This window comes from Schistocerca gregaria, chromosome 1 (genome assembly GCF_023897955.1).
Source record: "Schistocerca gregaria isolate iqSchGreg1 chromosome 1, iqSchGreg1.2, whole genome shotgun sequence".
In the NCBI taxonomy this organism is placed as follows: Eukaryota; Metazoa; Arthropoda; class Insecta; order Orthoptera; family Acrididae; genus Schistocerca; species Schistocerca gregaria.
The window spans coordinates 1,059,840,513-1,059,860,783 of NC_064920.1; the positions used below are offsets into that span (position 1 = coordinate 1,059,840,513).

Here is a 20,271-nt window from a genome sequence, read left to right on the forward strand (position 1 = left end):
GCTCTACCAACAAAATTCTTAAATACATAGAAGGACATAAAACTATATCCTGGTTAAAAGAGGTCAAAAAGGATAAATTATTCAGATATTTTGGACAGAACAGTATTTAAGTAGAAAGCTGACAGATGGGAAGCTAAGTCAGAGAACAAGCTCTGAAGAAAGCAGGAAGAAAATGGACAGAGGAAAGGAAGAGGGCCCATGCAGAAAAAATGAGAGCAGGTTGGACATAAAGGAAAAATAATCAAGAAGCTTTGTGTGATCGAACAGGGTCTAATTGCACATAATAATAATATCTTTTGAAAGAAAAGGTGAGAGAGAAAAAAGAAGCAATAAACAGCCAAAGGGCCTTGTCACGTTGCAAACGGAAGCATCGACAAGGTGTCTCGAAGGACTGGGATGGACCATGGTGAGTGTCAGCTTTGCTACCTCTTGAGTATGTGGAATAGAGTTGGGGCAAAAGATGTTTTAATATTCGTGACAATGATTGTGTGAATTAATCCTTGTATTGTAATTCATGAAAATGTGCAATATTAACTGTCATATACTAGTGGATAATGGTAAAGTGCACAGGAGGAGCAACAAAGTATAAGTTCGTAATGCATGCTCTGAGCCTGTGCAGCAAATGCAAAAACAATGGCTCTCCGAACATAAAATGGTTTCAGTGACTGGTTTAACAGGTGTGGTAGGTGGCAAACAATTATACAAAGGCATTCCTTGGAAACAATGTGCATCTGAGTTTGTCACAATGACCGACAGATATTGTTTTCATGTTAATGGGATCTGTACAACTGGAGCAAAATATTTAATTTTAGACAGTGAAACAAATTTTTACTAGATGTACAGGAGATGTTCATCTGGCATTGTTAATTCTCATGAGAATGCAAGTAAATGAGAGTGCACGGTGACAATGCCATTCCAGCTAGGTACAGATTACTAACATATGATACTAAAGTGACTGCTGAGTTAGCCATAATTGCAGACTGTAGTGCAGGCCAGCATGGGGAAGGTAGCATACGATGCAGGCCTATGGCTGAGAAAAATTATATGGATGTTCAAGGCAGCAAAAATAAAAGGCAGCCATAAAACAATCACTTGATTTATACTGTTCATAACATTTGTCAGTTTGCAATGTGGTCTATAGCAGCTTATGTGTTGTAATTGGAAAGAGCTTAGTTCTCTTGGCTGATTGAGAATTGTGATAAATGAAGTCCAGTTAGCAAAAATAAATAATGAAAATCTGAGAGGATGTCACACACCATGATATTGATCTATTAGTGGCAACTGCCTACATGTTGGCATTAAATATATTATTGTGTAAAATTTCTATATGTTTAAAGTATAAATACATTGAACTGGAGGACAGCTGTTGGTATTCTATTTGGATTTTGTTACTGTGACAGTTCATCATGTCAACTGACAAAACAGAAGTCATTTTCTGTGTCTCATGTTTTACAAAAAAAGGTACACATTTTATGTTGTTTCACACAACTCAATTTTCTTTATTCATATTATTGGTATTTATAAGCATCCATTGTAACAACTAAAAAGGGTCAATATTCAATAATGTTAATGTGTATTTCACAATACCCATGAGAACATATGAGGGCTATTCAGAAACTAAGGAACAATAGGTCGCTAAATGGAAACCACAGTGAAAATCAAAACTGTTTTATTTGCAATGGTTAGCTACACCTTCCAGCTACTTCTCTACACAATCGCCGCTCAGACTTAGACATCTGTCATAGAGTTGTACCAACTTTTCAATTCCCTCAATATAGAAAACTGCCAGTGCTTTTCAGCTATTTTCTGCTCTGGGCTGCAGCTCGTTCTCTGTGTCAAAATATTGTCTTCATATCCAGCGGTACATTTGAGCTGAGATGAACCTCAGGGGTAGCCAATTACAGGCTGTATTGTGGGTGATCAAACACTTCCCATTGAAAACACTGCAGGAGCATCATCATTGCCCGTGCAGTGTGTGGCAGAGAACTGTCATGTAGAACGAACCACATGACAGTTATGTTATGTGGATTGCATAGATTCAGGCAAAATCTTTCACCGGGCCCTCATACTTGGTGGGAGATGCTAATTTCTAACCATCTTTAAGTTCTCACTGTGAGTTCAGAACTGAAAAGAGCGACACGATGCGACTGACGGGTGTACTAGATACTGTGCCCAGCGCTTCTGTGTAAAGCTCCATCAGATTTCATTATTTTTTCCATTTCATGACCGGTCATTCCTTACTTTCCGAATAACCCTTGTACATGCCCATATTTGCGGGCAGTGGCCATGGCGGGAATGGTTGCTCCAAATTAATATATTTTTTGTTTTATTTCATAACAATTAATGCTAGACAAAATCTTTGTCATTTTGGAGGAAAAGAATTAGATTATAGATGCACATATCATATTACAGCCACACTGATCTAAGTTGTGAGTACTGCACTCCTGAAGATTAAGAGTATGAAATTAGTCATCTGATGAAAGTAATGAAGTAAATGAAGAAATGGATAATGTATGTTTTCCAGTAGATATGCAGTTAATAACTACCACCAAGCAAGGCTTCTGTAGACAGTGAGTCTACTATAATCACTTCTGACATTTGCTCTCAAAGATGGGTGCAAAAAATAAATCACAGCTGCCATCCAAGTGCTTGTGGAAGCAGGCCATTCCTTTGACTCCAGAATGTACATGGAACCAAAAACAATGGCTACAGAAAGACTTTTCTCTTTTACTATTATCTGAAATATTTTTTAATGAGGATGTTTGTTTCATTACTTCTTGTACTAAATTTTTGTAAAAGAAAATGTAAATGTGTAGGTGAGGTTACTGAAAGTGATACAAAAGTTTTCATTGGTATTTTGTTTCTTAGGGGTTATAATGCTATCTCCTGTAGAATGTATTTGGAAGGGTCCAGTAATTCTCATCCTCCAGGAGTCTCAAAAGTTTTAGCAGGAAGAAGTTTATGGATATTTTGAAATATTTACATGCCTGTGACAACTCTAGACTTGAATCAAATGAAAAGTTTGCCAAGATAAATCTTTGTGGTCCATGCTAAATGATTTTAATGCTTTCCTTCAGGATGCTAATTTGAGTAGTGATGAAAATATTGTTCCCCAATTTGCTCATCACAGTAAAAAACAGCATACACATGGCAAACCTGTGCATTTTGGCTATAAAGTTTGGAGTTTATGCACTCTTCTGGGATATGTGGCACATTTTATCAAGGTGTCTGTGCAGGTAACAACGCCATCATTAGGTGTAGGAAAATCAGATCATAATACTTTGATAATTTCTTTACCTCTCTCAGGTTTCTAGAAACCCTAAAAAATGGGAGGTCATGACTTAACAGGAACTGTTAGAGTGAAAAAGAGTAGATGGTGCTTCTATCCTTCCATGCAACTTCATGAAAAAAACGAGAATGTGTTTTTTTTTCCATCAGATAAATGATCTGAACTCAGAGATTACTATTGTACAGTATAATAACAATAATGTCGTTAATGTAGGTTAACATAAGCTGATGTTCAGCTAACAGATGGTCAAATGCAGATAAAAGTGAAATAACAGTACCACAACCAGTTCATATTACATCTTCTATTATGTAGATGGGAGGAGAGGATTGTCCCACTCAAGATGTTGATGCCTTTGCATAAGCATTAGGAATCAAATCGTATTGGCCATTACTAGAATATCTCTTAAACTGCAGCATGAAGTAAGAGTGGCTGTGTACAGACAGACTCGTAGATGCAAAGCAAGTGAACTTGGACTTTATATGCTGGGTTTCATCTGGGCTATCGTCAAAGTAATCTTAGAAGATTGTCCCCTGAAGAACCCAGAGAAGTCAAAAAGAAAGTGGAATGTGGCTGACGAATTGGTGTTACATGGAAAAAATCATGTACTGAACCGAAATTTGAGGTGCTTTTTCTTCAAATAATGTATGTAAAAAATGTGGTGTCGAGTGCTGTATTCATTGTTGCGAAAGCTTTCAGCGTGCAAAATGATGCAAGTGTATCTTATAATTTTTTAGTACTTGCACTTCATATTGGAATAACAACAATAATAATAATAATAATAATAATAATAATAATAATGACTGAAATTTGATCTCTTGTCCTTTAAAAGTATTATTTTATTTTATTTTATTTTATTTTTTTTTTTTTGGAAGAACAACAAGAAATGTTTAAGTGTTGTTTATCAGCAAACAGCACTGAATAAATATTTGAATTCAAATTAAGTATCATAAAAGCTGGTTATAACAAGAAATTATAACATATTCCCACTGCTCACATTCATTGTTGCTCTGTTCTGTGGGCATTATTTATCTAAATTTTATCTTAATAACAATTTTGTAGTTAATTAAGATAAGACAACAAAATAGTAAAAATTTTTTAAATCAGACAAAAATTGTTGTGGGTACTAATGGGTCAGACATACGTATGGTCATGTAGAGGTCCAGGGAGTTCTTGTCTACCACTAAAATTCTGTTTCTGAGATGCAATAGTTACACCGACTTGTCGTATTAGTCTGTCCAGTGACTCAATATAATGACCAATGTTTTCATTGCCAACACTTGCCATAATTTCTTTTAGCAGCTGACATCTGTTCTGTGCTGCAGTTTGCAAGTTCTCAATGTTTATAACTGATGATGGCTGTTCCACACTAACTACTTCTTTCCTATTTAAAGAAGTATCTAGTTTATACTGTTTTTTGATATTATAAATGTCTTTCCTTTTTAACATATGCACCCTTTTAAAGCAACTGTCATGGGCACCATCTCTTATTTTATTTAAAATTTCTGTGTCTGTTAGTCCACTTGCAATTAAGTCAGCGACCATTGCTCTATCAGCAGGAGTGAGGTGCAGTGAACCCACAGAGAAGTTGTGGCCTGTGTGTGTCGCATAGAACTGGACACTGACTTTTCCTGATGGCATCTTTGTCACTATCAAAGATGCAGGACACGTGCGGCCAATTTTGACTGACGGCCCCCTCAGCCTTAGACCCATACCTGATTTTATGACATTTCCTGAACGGTGGCAGAAATAATAAGTTTTAAACCTCTCTGGGTCTATTATCCCACCACCTTTCTTTACAAATGAGACACACTTTTCACCTTCCATCATTATTTTCCACTGAAGGAACTCTGAAAAAACAAATGTGGTTTTATTGACAGCAACAATTCTGCATGGGTATATTCTTTTCAAAAGAGATATTAGATATACCACTGTTTCCTTACGTTCCATAGATTCAAACTCCATTTCTTCTCTTTTAATCTTAATTCCATGTTGACATTCTAGATGGTTTCTTAGGTCTCGCATCGAACGGCACATAAAATCATTACACTCTGTGCACGATACCTTAAAGACAAAGAAAAGAGATTAAGTTCTTCAACAAAGAAACCATTACAGAACTTTAAATGTTTGTGTGTGTGCAGAAGGTTTGGAGAGAGGGGCCGGGAGCACATATACATAATTTAAGCAACAGCAAGCAGTGTTGCACACAAAGAAATTACACAGTATGAGTGATGCAGAATTAACTAACAGTTGGGTACAATTGATATATCAGTTTTGACTGTAATAATAATCACTGTATGTACGTATACATTTAAAGACATACAAAGTGTCCTAGTTGCCTGTCGAGGAACAATTATTTACTTAAAAACTGACAGCAGAACTTTGAGAATCATGTCTGTTATCCACTTGAAGTGAAGCTGCTGAAACTAACCTAAAAGGAGACTGTAAATGCAGGGTAAACACACAAGAAACAACCACATACAGAAGACAAGTGGAACACAAGTTCACAAACTACTACTACTACTAGTAGTAGTAGTAGTAGTAGTAGTATTCATTCATGGACCATTTTTACAAGGTTATTGGACATTTCATTTACTTAGTTTTAAAAAAATCATACAAGGTAGAAGCTTTAGTCTTCGACAGTGCTGCAGTGTTTGACACTTATCTCAGTTTTGTTACAATACCACAGTGATATTCCACCACCCACATAACTTTCTCTCCAACCACCTACCAACTCCCACATTTGCATCATCCGCCCACAAAAGGGCATTCTCCTCGTGACTCAGTACCACCCAGGACTGGAGCAACTGTATCACATTCTGCGTCAGTGTTCCAACTACCTCTCATTGTGCCCTGAAGAGAGGAATATTCTACCTGCTATCACATCCACCCCTCCCACAGTGATATTTGTCACCCACCAAACCTATGCAGTATCTTTGTCCATCCCTACTCTGACGCTGCTCCCAACCTATTGCCTCATAGTTCATGTCCCTGCAAGAGATCCAGAGACTCCATACACCCTACCAACACCATTCATTCGAGTCCAGTCATAGCATCACTTATTGCATCAAAGGCAGGGCTACCCGTGAAAGCAGTCGTGATCTACAAATTAAGCTGCAATTGCCGTGCTGCTTTCCACACAAGCATGACAACCAACAAGCTGTCTGTCTGCCTGAATGGCACCGACAAACTGTAGCCAAGAGACAGGTGAACCACCCTAACTAGTTGCTGAACATGCTGCCTACCACGTCCTTATTACCAACACCAGCTTTCCTGAACTGCATAGGTGGAAACTCTCCCTGCAACATATCCTGTGTTCCCCTTATCCTTAGCTAGTGCCGGATCTCCATTCACCTATCCCTTCCCTACTCCCACTCCAGCACTACAACAATCCTATTGTGTCCCACCACATCCCTATATGCTCCCAAAAGCAGCATTATACCTTCCACCACCTCTATCCTGCTATTCCTCCCCCTCCTCTCCCTAGCCACCTCCTTAACCACACCACCCACATATTGCTTCATCCATCAGGTGCAGTGGGCCATATACAGTCCAGCCTCAGAGGCTAGAGACAGTGGTCATGTGTGTGTGAGTTGTGCTTTTGTATATATAGATATACATGATATGTGTTTCTCTACTTTAGAAGAAGGCCTTTTGGCCAAAATCACAAATGTATTGCTGTCTTTTTGTGGTATATGGCCGCAATTCAGCATATCCTCTATACGGTGGGTAGCAATCTCTCCTTTTCACAGTCTGGCAACATTGTAGGTAAACATATCACAAATGCTCAGCTATTCTGGTGGGAAAAGAAATTGTAAAGTGATTGCTGATGCTCTGACAGCAGTTTTTCATGAAGACAAAGGCTCTTCTTTAATACATTATGTCTAACATTTGCTTGTTAAATTTAGTAATAGTATTATATTGGACTGATGCATGTTCCGGAGAACATTCAAGGCAGCAGTATGATAGAGCCTACTATTGCAACTGCAGGTCCACAAAACTGTAATCAAAATAATGTACCCATAGTTTTAGCTAGTGTAAATGTTGAATGTCTATGAACAAAATGTGACCCGTTGTCTATATTTATAGAAGATGCAAAGCCACATGTGAGCACTGGCTTGACAAGAGGGTGAAAATTACAGATGCACTGAATACCTAGAGATAGTGAGCTCATGGTATCGAGAAATTACCATTCTTGGAGATGTGTCTGTGTATGCCAATAAAAACCTCAACATTAGGGATGTGGACCTGAGAAATTACTGCTCAGATATGGATTTAGAACTGGCTGGCTTAGAACTAGTAGATATGAATATGATTATTGTTTCCATGTACTGTTCACCAAATGGAAATTTTGAATACTTTATTACTAACTTGGAAAGTTGTTTACATCGCATAACACACCTTAAACCAAAAATTGCACTGTGTGGCAATCTTAATGTACATATAGGTGCAAATAGTACAAAAGAGAAAGCATTCTTGAATTTAGTAAATAGTTATGGTCTCTTTATAGCAAACAGACTTCCAACTAGAGGTGATGCCTGCCTCGACACCATTATTACAAATATAGGTACCTGGAGTTACAAAATAAATGTAGATGATGCAATGATAGAAAACCACAGTGCATTAGTCATGAAACTACAAATGAAGACTCTGGGTAACTAACAAATACATGACAATCAAATTATGTGTTTCACAGAAGAATAGTGCCAAAACTAGACACTTTCAATGCATCACTGTCCAGTATAAACTGGCAGGAACTAATTATAGAAGCAAAACCCAATGATGCCTTAAATGTTCTTTTCCAGACACTAAAAACCAAATTTGATGAGATGTTCCACTGATACCAAAGAAAAGCCACACAGGTAAAGCACAAGGAAAACAGAAAATAGTAAATGCAAAAACATGGTACATACCTGAGCTAGCCAATCAAAAAAAAAAAAAAAAAAAAAAAAAAAAAAAAAAAAAAAAAAAAAAAAAAATGTCCTAATGTGGAAGACTGTGCCAAAGCAGCCACAGATCCAAATAGTAAACAATTGTTACACAGCAATTACTTAGGGGCCAAGAGATTTTACAGAAAAGCAGAAGAAGCTAAAAGGAGGGGGAATAATAGATTCAGAAGAGAAGCCTATAATCCGTGCAAAGCAGCCTGGACTCTATTAAATGAACATAGGAAGAAGCCTACTTCTCTTCTAATGCCTGCAGTCCTGATGACTTCAATAACTCCTTTATCAAAGTTCTATAAAACACTGCTGCTGGAATCCCAGACTCAGTTATAGAGCCTGCTGTTTACTTACCAAATAAAACTCACAGTAAATTTGAAACATGGAAAAAAGTACATGCAAATGACATAGTGAAAATAGTAAAAGCTTACAAAACTTCAGAGTGTCAATATATCTGTGGGATGTCCTGTACTGTCCTAAAGAAAATTATTGGAGAAATAGCACAGCCATTAGCAACAGCTATAAACAACTGCCTATCTGCAGGAGTTTTCCCAGATTTCTTGAAACTTGCAAGGACAGTACCAATTTACAAAAAATGAAACCCAGATAATGTGTCAAGTTTTAGGCCACTATCAATCATTCCTATACTAGCAAAAGTGATTGAATCCATCATGAAAGACCAGATCCTAACTTATTTTGAAGAAAACAATCTCTTCAAAGATGCACAACACAGGTTCCAGAAGAGAAAGTCCTGTACCACTGCAGCATTAGACTTACAAAGAAAAGTAATGCAGACACTTGAGGAGAGAGAGTTTGTGGTACTCACACTGTGCAACCTATGTAAAGCTTTCGACTGCATCCCCCACAAGATCTTGCTCAAAAAACTAAAACCCTATGGCATGGGAGGAACAGCCCTAGCTACACTTCAGCCTTACTTGGAAAACAGAAGGCGAATTATTTCAATCCAAGGAGCAACATCCCAGGAACAGAAGGTAGCACCTGGCGTGCACAAGGTTCGGCCATAGCTCCACTCCTCTTCCTCATTTTTATAAATGATCTAAGTGAAGTTGGTGAGACACTACAATTTACAGACGACACCACTCTTATTGTCAAAGGGGAAAATTCTGCCCAAGCAGTCATGAAGTCTGATGTACAGTTTGAAAATGCTAAAAAAAATGGTTCATCGCCAACAAGATGAAGAAAATAAATGAAGAAAAAACCCAGTATATGATATGCTGACTTGGAAAAAACACATACTCTGACCATATTGAATCAGTGAAACTGTAAGGTTTCACCTATACCATAAACTCTCATGGAATGGACCACTGTGCATGTATGCAAGAAACTCTCTCATGTAATATATCTCCTATGAAGATTAAAAGAAGTGATTACAGACCAGTTTCTGATAACTGCCTACTATGCTTTGTTCCATAGCCACATTTTGTATGGATTACAGCTATGGGGTCATTCGGCAGGCTGTGAGGATGTGCTGCTATTGCAAAAGAAGGCAATAAGAATTATTACATTGAGCAGCAGCAAGGAAAACTGCAGACCATTATTCAGAATATTGGGAATAATGACTGTTTATAGCCACTATGTATTATTGTCTCATCCACATAAGGGAAAACCTAGACATCTACAGCAAGAGGCATTACATCCATAAACATAATACCCGCAGCAAAGAAGACATAAATCTACCAACCTGCTGACTGTTCAAAACAAGAGACAGTTTTCCGGTGATCACTGTGAGGATGTTCAACAAACTACCTGCTGAATTGCAGACCCTGCCGCTGAACAACTTCAAGAAACAAATTGCTGGAGGCTTATAACAATGCCCACTATACTCAGTCCAAGAATTATTTGACTGTGAAGAAAGTGAATGGACACAATGAACATGACACAGTCTATATACATTACCTGTATAAAGTTTAGATATTATTCTGTAATTCATTGTATTGTAAATCACTTGATTGTAACTCTGAAGCAGTCTGCCCAGCCAGGGCTGGTGAATGACTAAGACCTGGTAATAAATGGTATTGTAGGGAATAAAGCTGCCCTGGAGAGAACCACAGGAACTTGGTCCAAACATCAGCAATTTAGTGTTTTAGTAGTTTACAATGACAGGACCCATACCCAAAATTACTTTATCCAAAATTAAAAAAAAAAAAAATCTATCCCACCTGTTAATTTCAAGGAAGATTATGTATGACTGGTGTACAGTTTTTTGTGACGTTCCAATCAGACGGCTCATCTCAAGGACTAGTACCATGGTTTTATTTTTACACAATTCAAAACATATCGGTGACCAAATTTAATTACATTAGGACTTCCTCTCATGAAATTTTACTTCTATGAATTAATGGAACAACTTGCAGTCAATAACTGGAGCATCAAGTTCCAGGTGTGGAGTCCAAGAGAAATTATAAGTCTGAACAAATAACAAAAGCTACAGAATTTGTCCATGCAGACATCTCTATGACTGCTGCAGCCAAAAATTTTGATGTGCCAAGAGTGACATTTCATTCCAAAGCAAATGGTGAAAGTCCCTAATCATGTAAGTTTTGTCCTCCGACAATACTGAATGCAGATGAAGAAAATATTCTAGTCCGATGGCTTTTTTCAACTGTAGGAGGGCGCTAAGCAGTCAAACAAAATGTTGGTGTACAGTTCAGCAAGCAATAAGTAATATAAAATGACAAAACTCATTTGCTAATGGAAAACTAAGGCAGAAAATGTTTACATCATTTGTGAAAGGACGTTCAGTTCCAAGTGAGATGTAATACAGAACTTGAAAACTTTCTGTGAAATGTCACTAAGCAACAAATTAGTAACAGGTTTGCAGAAATACGAGAGCATCTGACAGAACAAAACATTTTGGAAACAGCAAATGACAAGTAGAGGTTCCATATCAGATTAATGCGTTTATTTTTCCTTGCAGGAAAAAAAGTGATCCGATTTAAGTAGAAAAAAATTGTATACAGTGTTGGGAGTTATGAGAAACAAATTTCCATTTTATTTCAAAAGATCAGACACAGTATCTGATAACTATGAAGCAAAAACTTCAGCCTACCAAGGTGATTGCACTGCTTGATTTTTTTTTTGTACAGAACACTGTCCAAGGTTTTCTTTTGAAAACAGTCAAGCTACTGAGCTCACCAATATTTACTATTTTGTTGAAAATGATCAAGTACATTGCAAAAGTTTTGTGCAGTCAATGACAGCCTATAGCATGAAACAGAGTTTATGATTAACAGAGACCTTCTGAATTTACTAAAACAAAAAGCAACAAATCTGCAGAAAATCATGTGCGGCAATGGTCCTGCAGTACAGTACAAAACTTTTGCCAACCTGTACCAGCACCTCAAAGATTTTTATGTAGCCCGTTACTCTTGGACAAAAAGTCAAGCACAAAGGGTGTAAAGTTTTTGTAATTTATGTCCAAAATGTCACAAGCAACTGTGGATCCCCAAAGTAAGCAGTTTCAACACTAGCCGGTACGTTGCATACATGTATGACAGCAGCCACTGTGCTGCAAGGTTTGCAAACAGTCATATGAACCGAATGATGCACTGATAAATTTCATATATCTTCATGACCCTTGAAGACTCTTTCACTGGACAGCAGTGAGGCACGGATGCTAGATCCCTGGTCATCACAAATCTACTGGTGTCTTCTAAATCATTGGTTTAGCAGTACAGTTACTCACATGCACTGCTAATCCTAAATGAATGTGAATCTGTCACCTTTGAGTCATAAAATACCAAAACATGAGCCTTGGGAAACAAATTAAGCAACCAGCTAGTAGGCTTTTTAACTTGGAAAAATCCCCACATGTGGGTGGAACTGCCTGGCTGTTGAGTGTGTTATAGTTGTAGGCTTAAAAAGCAGCAATTGTGGGACCATACTTTACTGATTAAAACAACTTTTGAGATTGAAGTTAATGCAAGTGTGGTTCAAACATGACTTCCGAGATACAAGGAAGTAGAAGTCACAAATGTTAGCGAAAATTTTTGTCGGTCTACTTCACCCCCTTTAAATCAGGTCGCATCTATCCGAAAATGCAGATTTCATACACAGGGTAAATGGTGAAACGCTACAAATAGGGAGCTTCCTAAACCAGCACAAAGTTCAAAAGACTAATTACATCCTGGTGAGGTATGGATACAAACGTGTTGTAAACATCTGAATTTATTTTCACAACATACTTCTTACCTTTCTGCATGCTATACTGTGTATTCTGATGTGACGACGTAATGATGCGACGCTCGAAAACATTTTGCCACAAATCTTACACCTCTCTTTATCCTTATTATTTACATCGACATTGTGTCGTTTTCGCATATGTTTGTATAAATTCTTCCTGAACGTAAAAGTCTTACCACATACTTCACACAGTGCTTTTAGAGATTCCATTATTTCATAAAACTCTGAAATAAGGAAAATTATTAGACACCTGCTAAAGTTAGTTGACGGACCAAATATTTTGTCACAAATGTCACCAATTTCTTTACCCAGATTTAAATTTACGTCCATGTCGTGGCATTGTCTCATATGTTTGTACAAATTCTTCCTGAAGATAAAAGTTTTACCGCACACTTCGCACAGTGCTTTTTGTGATTCCATTATTTAGCAAAACTCTGGAACACAGAAGAAGTCGCCCCTGTGTGTAGATCAACGTTAAGTATTAAGTAGGAAACGAAAAACCTTACCACTGAAGATGCTTCAACATAAAGCGAAACGCTCATGGTATAAATAAGACTTTGATGACAGTCGCAAAAGACTGTATATATACATCATATATCAGCAATGTATATCTTTGAAGGGAGCCGAGCCCTTCAAGCCATACATATATATAACTAACGTCACGATGAAACTACGAAACGTGACTACTCTACGTTCAAAGATATATAAGCAAGCAAGGCAAGTCAATGTCGCAAACGCAGATCGAGACTGAACGGCTGCGTTGACTGATGGAAGTTCATCAAACTACATAGAACTTCAACAAAAAGCCTCCCTTCCATATGCACCACCGCAAAATCATGGAACCACATCGTACGAAAGGATGTCTTTCCACAAGTACTATATGATTTTCTACTTCCACTGTATTCAAGATGACGTCATCTGAAACAAGGCGTATAAATGCAAATGTGCAGATTTTCGGGCGATTCACACTTGATGGAACGCAACATCGCGCCACATGAGAACTTTCAACAAAGCATTTCAAATGGCGACATTCGCACAGGCCGTCAATTGCACGGAACAGAACGGTACTGGATGACACCGTCGAGTTTTCTCGTGAAGAAAATTTTGACGTTGACGCTTATGAGGGGAACTGTGTAGTCGTCTGATAACATCAGTAATTAATATTTTTGTCACGCACTCTCACGTTATAGCATTGGATTTTGTGCCATTGCATTTGTTAATCTTTATTTGTATTTGTTTTTTTTTGGTCCAATATATCTTCCACGTATTGTACAGCACATCAGTGCCAATATATCTTCATGTTTACATGATTTTGCTATGTATTAATGAAGCCATTTTTTTTACGCTCTGACTTATAATCAAACCTCTTTAACGAGAAAATTACAAATGAAAATATGAGTAAACTGTATATGCAGCAAGAAGATAATAATATTTACACAATATTTTCGTGAGTGATAAAGAATGTGGCTTTTACAGCTAACATTAATTTCTTTAGGCTCTCAAAGATTGTGGAGGCACTCTTCCAGATTATAGAAGCAATGCATTAATAGATATACAGGGAGAAAAGTATTTAAACCGACAAACTCTGGGAGGTTGTAGGGGACATCAAAACAAATATTTTTCCCTGATGTCATTCTTTCCTATGAGGAGTATTTAAATCGGTAGAAGAAGATTTCTCTGGCGGCAAATTAATTAAACCAACAAACGCTTTTCCATTTTTTATGACCAACAGAGAACACATTAACACAACCCAATTTCAATTACAGCAAATTTTCAAAAATGCCTCCATTGACACGTAAACAAAGGTTACACCGTCGGATCGTGTTCGGTCTGACACGGGCAGAAACCCCTGGAGTATCCTGAATTGTTCCTGCTGCTGCTACTATTCAGGCAACCAGACCCTCTTCTGATGCAACAGGAGTTGCGTAAACAAGGTTGTACATCTCTCCCCACACATAAAAGTCCAGAGGGGAGATATCTGGGGATCGAGCAGGCCATGGTACAGGACCACCTCTGCCAATCCACGTTTCTGGGAACCGTTGGTCCAGGAATCGACCCACACGACGACTGAAATGTGCCGGTAATCTGCTAAATGACCCGGTCTCATGCAGACGCTGGTACACAGCAGCAAAGGTCGTATGATGCGGGATACGGCGACTAGGATGTAGTAAACACCAACCATATCAATATACTCACTCCAGGTGTATCGCTTCATTAGTAAACAAAGACAATGCACTATTACACTGGTTGACGGCAGTTGCCTACAACTGAAGAGCGTAATACGCCCTCTAACAAGTGAATATCGTAATACGGCCTCTAACAACTGAAGAGTGTAATACGGCCTCCACCGCTTTAAATAATCCTCATAGGAAAAAATGAGATTAGGGAAAAACAACCTCCCAGAGTTTGTCGGTTTAAATACTTTTCACCCTGTACTTTTCATACTGTTTTCAGTTTTTTAGATCATTTATTACTTTTTTTGGAAATTTATTGTAAATGATTTTACTGTGGTGTAATGTTCCTTTTTGGCAGAAACTGATTTTAATTTGGAGCATGTGAAAGTTAGTTTTCTGTTCTGTGTTATGATCATGAAGTTTTTCATTTTTGAGGAGGACACTAGGATTTGTCATTGCATATTTCTTAATGAACATTGCACTTTCACAGATACAAACGCATGTAACAGAAAGTTTCTCCATCTTTTTAAATAGTGATCTGCAGGGTTTGTTCCTTTTTGTTCCAGCCATTATTCCCACTGTTCTTCTTTGTATCCTGAAGAGTTTTAAGCCGGATGGCGACTTACTCCGAAAGTGATCCTATACCTCAGAACACAATGTATATTGGAATGATAAACGATCATCAGACAGTGCTTGGGACAACAGTTTTCAAGCACTCTCATTATACATCGCATGGTACTTGGTTTCTTCAATATCCCATCAATGTGAGTATCCCATCTAAGGCTACCCTAGGGTCAGATCCCCAGAAACTTTGCATTAGCTACACTTGCAATATCTGTGTCTGACATCTGAATTTTTATATCCTCTTCACTTTCTCTCTTGACATTATTAAAGTTTAATGCTTCTGTTTCACTTTTATTTATTATTAGTATGTTTTGGTTGGACCAGTTTACATCATCATTTAATGTCTCAGATAGTGTTGTCTGTAACTATTATTTTATTTTGTTTTCATGACAAACTACAAATGTTCCTGAACAACTTGAATAAGTTTTCCATTGAGTGTTCTTCCATAAGAAAGGCCAGATAGCTGAAAGTGAAAACTGATTTAGGTTTTAGAATAACTGAACACTGTATGAATAAGATTGTAAATTGACGAAGCAATTTTTGTTAAATAACCTGTAGTCAGCTGCATTGAAGAAGAACAATTTTTATGACAATATTTGTTCTGTACGAAAAAAATAAAATGGACAAAGTAAATAGGCTCTATGTATTTCCTAATAAATATTGGTTGATGTGTTTCATTTGTATATCTGTATTAGCAAATAATGGTTGATGTTCTGAAACTGATGTGTAGTAAGACACTATTTCATCATGCGTTGCAATGGTTTCGCTGGCTCCTGGTCATTTGCTGTGTGTGTGTGTGTGTTTGTGTTTGTGTGTATATGTGCGTGTGTGTGTGTGTGCGTTTTTGTCTTAAATGTTGTTAATAAATAATGCATACCAGAACCCAAACATTTCTGGTGGCCACCAATGCTTTGAGCAGCACTGCTTCGTAAACTCAGAATGGAACAACACATCAACTGCACTGTGGCTTTTCCACATTATGAAACAGAACAGAATTATGTATAATGGAGGATCTGGCACCAACTGTTGATGTCCCTACAAATCCACTCATCAACCATATCATAGTCAAGACTGGATCTGGGAGTGGAGGGTAGGATGGGGGGGGGGGGGGAGGGCAAATGGGCATATCTGCCCCGGGTAGCAATTTCAGGGAGTACCAAATTCATATTCTTGAAGACAAAAACATTGTTTCAAAAGGCACCTAGCATTCAGCACATGTTAGTCTATCTGAAAAAATTCATATGATTTTGAAACGCATCTCTGTTGGCTTTTGAACATTTTCGAACACATCCTAAATTGATCTCTGAATGAGTCATAAGTTGATGTTTGAATGCTTGCACAGTGTATGTGATGTCTTTATCAGGGGAATCACTGTCACATCTAGAAATAAAAAAACTTTCCCACAGACAAAGGTGGGGCTATACAAAATGAGCCAAATAAACACGAATAGGTGAATGCCAATTACTGTTTGTTTGTGTGGTTGGTTGGAAATGTGAAAGATCAGCATTGTTATAATTATTAGTGAAATTCAGGAATTAAGACTGCCAAAGTGGAAATAAATGATTAACAGGAACAACAGGTAAGAAAGATTACACATTCTTTGTACTGTTCTCGGGTCTCAATCCGAGTGCAGTCGTTTTCAAACCACGATATTTCGACAGCATTCCTTGCTGTCATCTTCAGGTGATACCTGCAGACTGAGCCTCTCCGCACCGCACATATAACTGAGGGCTGTACCCTCTGCAGTTGGCGAAGTACTAGCGCAGCTAAGGCGCTTCTCCTTCTTACATGAAGGTTGGTGTGGGATGTCGTGATGGTTTGATGGTTGCTTGACTTTCGTGCTGTTTTTTTTTATATATAAATATTGAAAGAAAAGTCAGAGAGATAGTGGAAGAAATGGGAAAACGAACGGCCCAATTGTCTGGCCCCATTTTTTAAAAATAAAGGTTGAAAGAATAGTCAGAGAGATAGTGGATCATCATCATCATCATCATCATCATCATCATCATCATCATTTAAGACTGATTATGCCTTTCGGTGTTCAGTCTGGAGCATAGCTGCCTTATAAAATTCCTCCATGATCCCCTATTCAGTGCTAACATTGGTGCCTCTTCTGATGTTAAACCTATTACTTCAAAATCATTCTTAACCGAATCCAGGTACCTTCTCCTTGGTCTGCCCCAACTCCTCCTACCCTCTACTGCTGAACCCATGAGTCTCTTGGGTAACCTTGCTTCTCCCATGCGTGTAACATGACCCCACCATCTAAGCCTGTTCATCCTGACTGCTACATCTATAGAGTTCATTCCCAGTTTTTCTTTGATTTCCTCATTGTGGACACCCTCCTGCCACTGTTCCCATCTACTAGTACCTGCAATCATCCTAGCTACTTTCATATCCGTAACCTCAACCTTGTTGATAAGGTAACCTGAATCCACCCAGCTTTCACTCACATACAAGAAAGTTGGTCGAAAGATTGAACGGTGTACAGATAACTTAGTCTTGGTACTGACTTCCTTCTTGCAGAAGAGAGTAGATCGCAGCTGAGCGCTCACTGCATTAGCTTTGCTACACCTCGCTTCCAGTTCTTTTATTATGTTGCCATCCTGTGAGAATATGCATCCTAAGTACTTGAAACTGTCCACCTTTTCTAACTTTGTTCCTCCTATTTGGTCCTCAATCCATTTATATTTCTTTCCCACTGACATTACTTTCGTTTTGCAGATGCTAATCTTCATACCATATTCCTTACATTTCTGATCTAATTCTGAAATATTACTTTGCAAACTTTCAATCGAATCTGCCATCACAACTATGTCATCCGCATATGCAAGACTGCTTATTTTGTGTTCACATAACCTGATCTCACCCGGCCAGTCTATTGTTTTCAACATATGATCCATAAATAATATGAACAACAGTGGAGACAGGTTGCAGCCTTCTCTTACCCCTGAAACTACTCTGAACCGTGAACTCAATTTACCGTCAACTCTAACTGCTACCTGACTATCCATGAAAAGACCTTTAATTGCTTGCAAAAGTTTGCCTCCTATTCCACAATCTCGTAGAACAGACAATAAGTTTCCTCATAGGAACCCGGTCATATGCCTTTTCTAGATCTATAAAGCACAGATACAGTTCCCTGTTCCGCTCATAACACTACTCCATTATTTGCCGTAAGCTAAAGACCTGGGCCTGACAACCTCTAAGAGGGCTAAACCCACACTGATTTTCATACAACTGGTCCTCAACTAATACTTGCACTTTCCTTTCAACAATACCTGAGAAGATTTTACCCACAATGCTGATTAAAGAGATACCTCTGTAGTTGTTACAGTCTTTTCTGTTTCCATGTTTAAGGATTGGTGTGATTACTGCTTTTGTCCAGTCTGATGGAACCTGTCCCAACTCCCAGGCCATTTCAATTATCCTGTGTAGCCATTTAAGACTTGACATTCCACTGTATTTGGTGAGTTCCGACTTAATTTCATCCACCCCAGCAGCTTTATTGCACTGCAATCTATTGACCATTTTCTCCACTTCCTCAAATGTGATCCTATTTCCATCATCATTCCTATTCCATTCTACCTCGAAATCTGAAACATTGCTGATCGTATTTTCACCTACATTGAGCAACTCTTCAAAATATTCCCTCCATCTGCCCAAGGCATCCACAGGATTCAACAGCAGTTTTCCTGACCTGTCCAAAATACTTGCCATTTCCTTCTTACCTCCTTTTCGGAGACTACTAATTACACTCCAGAATGGTTTTCCAGTAGCTTCACCCATAGTCTCCAACCTGTTTCCAAAGTCTTCCCAAGATTTCTTCTTGGATGCTGCAATTATCTGTTTGGCTTTGTTTCTTTCTTCAACATAACTTTCTCTGTCTACCTGAGTTCTAGTATGCAGCCAATTTTTATACGCCTTCTTTTTCCTTTTGCAGGCTGCCTTGACTGTGTCATTCTACCAAGCTGTTTGCTTCATCCTACTTTTACACACTACTGTTCCAAGACATTCTTTAGCCACTTCTAGTACTGTGTCCCTGTACCTTGTCCATTCCTTTTCCAATGACTGTAACTGACTATATTCAATAACTGGTACCTTTCTGAGATCATTGTTATGTACTTGTGCCTGATTTCCTTATCCTGAAGTTTCTCCACTCTTATCCTCCTACCTATGGACCTGACCTCCTGCACTTTCGGCCTCACAATCCCAATTTCATTGCAGATTAAATAATGATCAGTGTCATCAAAGAATCCCCTGAATACACGTGTGTCCCTCACAGCCTTCCTGAATTCCTGATCTGTTATTATATAGTCAATGACAGATCTGGTTCCCCTGCCTTCCCAAGTATACTGGTGAATGTTCTTATGTTTAAAAAAGAAGTTTTTGATTACTAAGCCCATACTGGCACAGAAATCCAAGAGTTGTTTCCCTTTCCTGTTGGCCTCCATATCCTCTCCAAATTTACCCATAACCTTTTCATACCCTTCTGTTCGATTTCCAATCCTGGCATTAAAATCACCCATGAGCAGAACACTGTCCTTGTCCTTTACTCTAACAACTACATCACTGAGTGCCTCATAAAAACTATCCATCTTATCTTGATCTGCCCCTTCACAATGCGAATATACTGACACAATCCTAATTTTCTTGCTAGACACTGTCAAATCTATCCACATCAGTCGTTCGTTTACATACCTTACTGCAATTACGCTGGGTTCCATTTCTTTCCTGATGTAAAGCCCTACACCCCATTCCTGCTTTGACTCCTGACAGGTAGACCTTGTATTCTCCCACGTCCTCTTCTTTCTCACCCCTTACCCGAATGTCACTAACAGCTAAAACATCCAGCCCCATCTTACTTGCAGCCTCTGCCAGCTCTAACTTCTTCCCCGGGTAGCCCCCATTGATATTAATAGCTCCCCATCTGATTACCATTTGTTTGCCAAGTCGTATCTTAGGAGTCCCTGGTTTGTCAGTTAGAGGTGGGACTCTGTCACCTCCAAAGGTCCGAGGCATTTTGCTCTGATTGTTGCCAGCA

The 20,271-nt window shown here is 38.4% G+C and overlaps 1 protein-coding gene across 1 annotated transcript; it reads right to left on the bottom strand.

Annotated features, from left to right (window-relative positions):
- Nucleotides 1–4,121: 4,121 nt before the first annotated feature.
- LOC126281232 (zinc finger protein 317-like) lies at nucleotides 4,122–13,300 on the bottom strand. The gene is made up of 4 exons (XM_049980007.1): nucleotides 12,738–13,300; nucleotides 12,439–12,653; nucleotides 5,230–5,350; nucleotides 4,122–5,136 (listed from the first exon to the last, which is right to left on the bottom strand). The coding sequence occupies exons 1-4, from the start codon at nucleotides 12,847–12,849 to the stop codon at nucleotides 4,421–4,423; spliced, it is 1,164 nt and encodes a 387-aa protein (XP_049835964.1). The 5' UTR covers nucleotides 12,850–13,300; the 3' UTR covers nucleotides 4,122–4,420.
- Nucleotides 13,301–20,271: the final 6,971 nt, after the last annotated feature.

Bases quoted from the DNA above. Each gene is read 5' to 3' on its own strand.
- LOC126281232 (XM_049980007.1), bottom strand. From the start codon at position 12,849: ATGGAATCACAAAAAGCACTGTGCGAAGTGTGCGGTAAAACTTTTATC. The intron at 12,654-12,737 runs GTAAAGAAATTG...TCCTTATTTCAG, and splicing joins GGACGTAAATTTAAATCTGG to AGTTTTATGAAATAATGGAA. The intron at 5,137-5,229 runs GTAAGGAAACAG...TTGTTTTTTCAG, and splicing joins GGAGTTTGAATCTATGGAAC to AGTTCCTTCAGTGGAAAATA.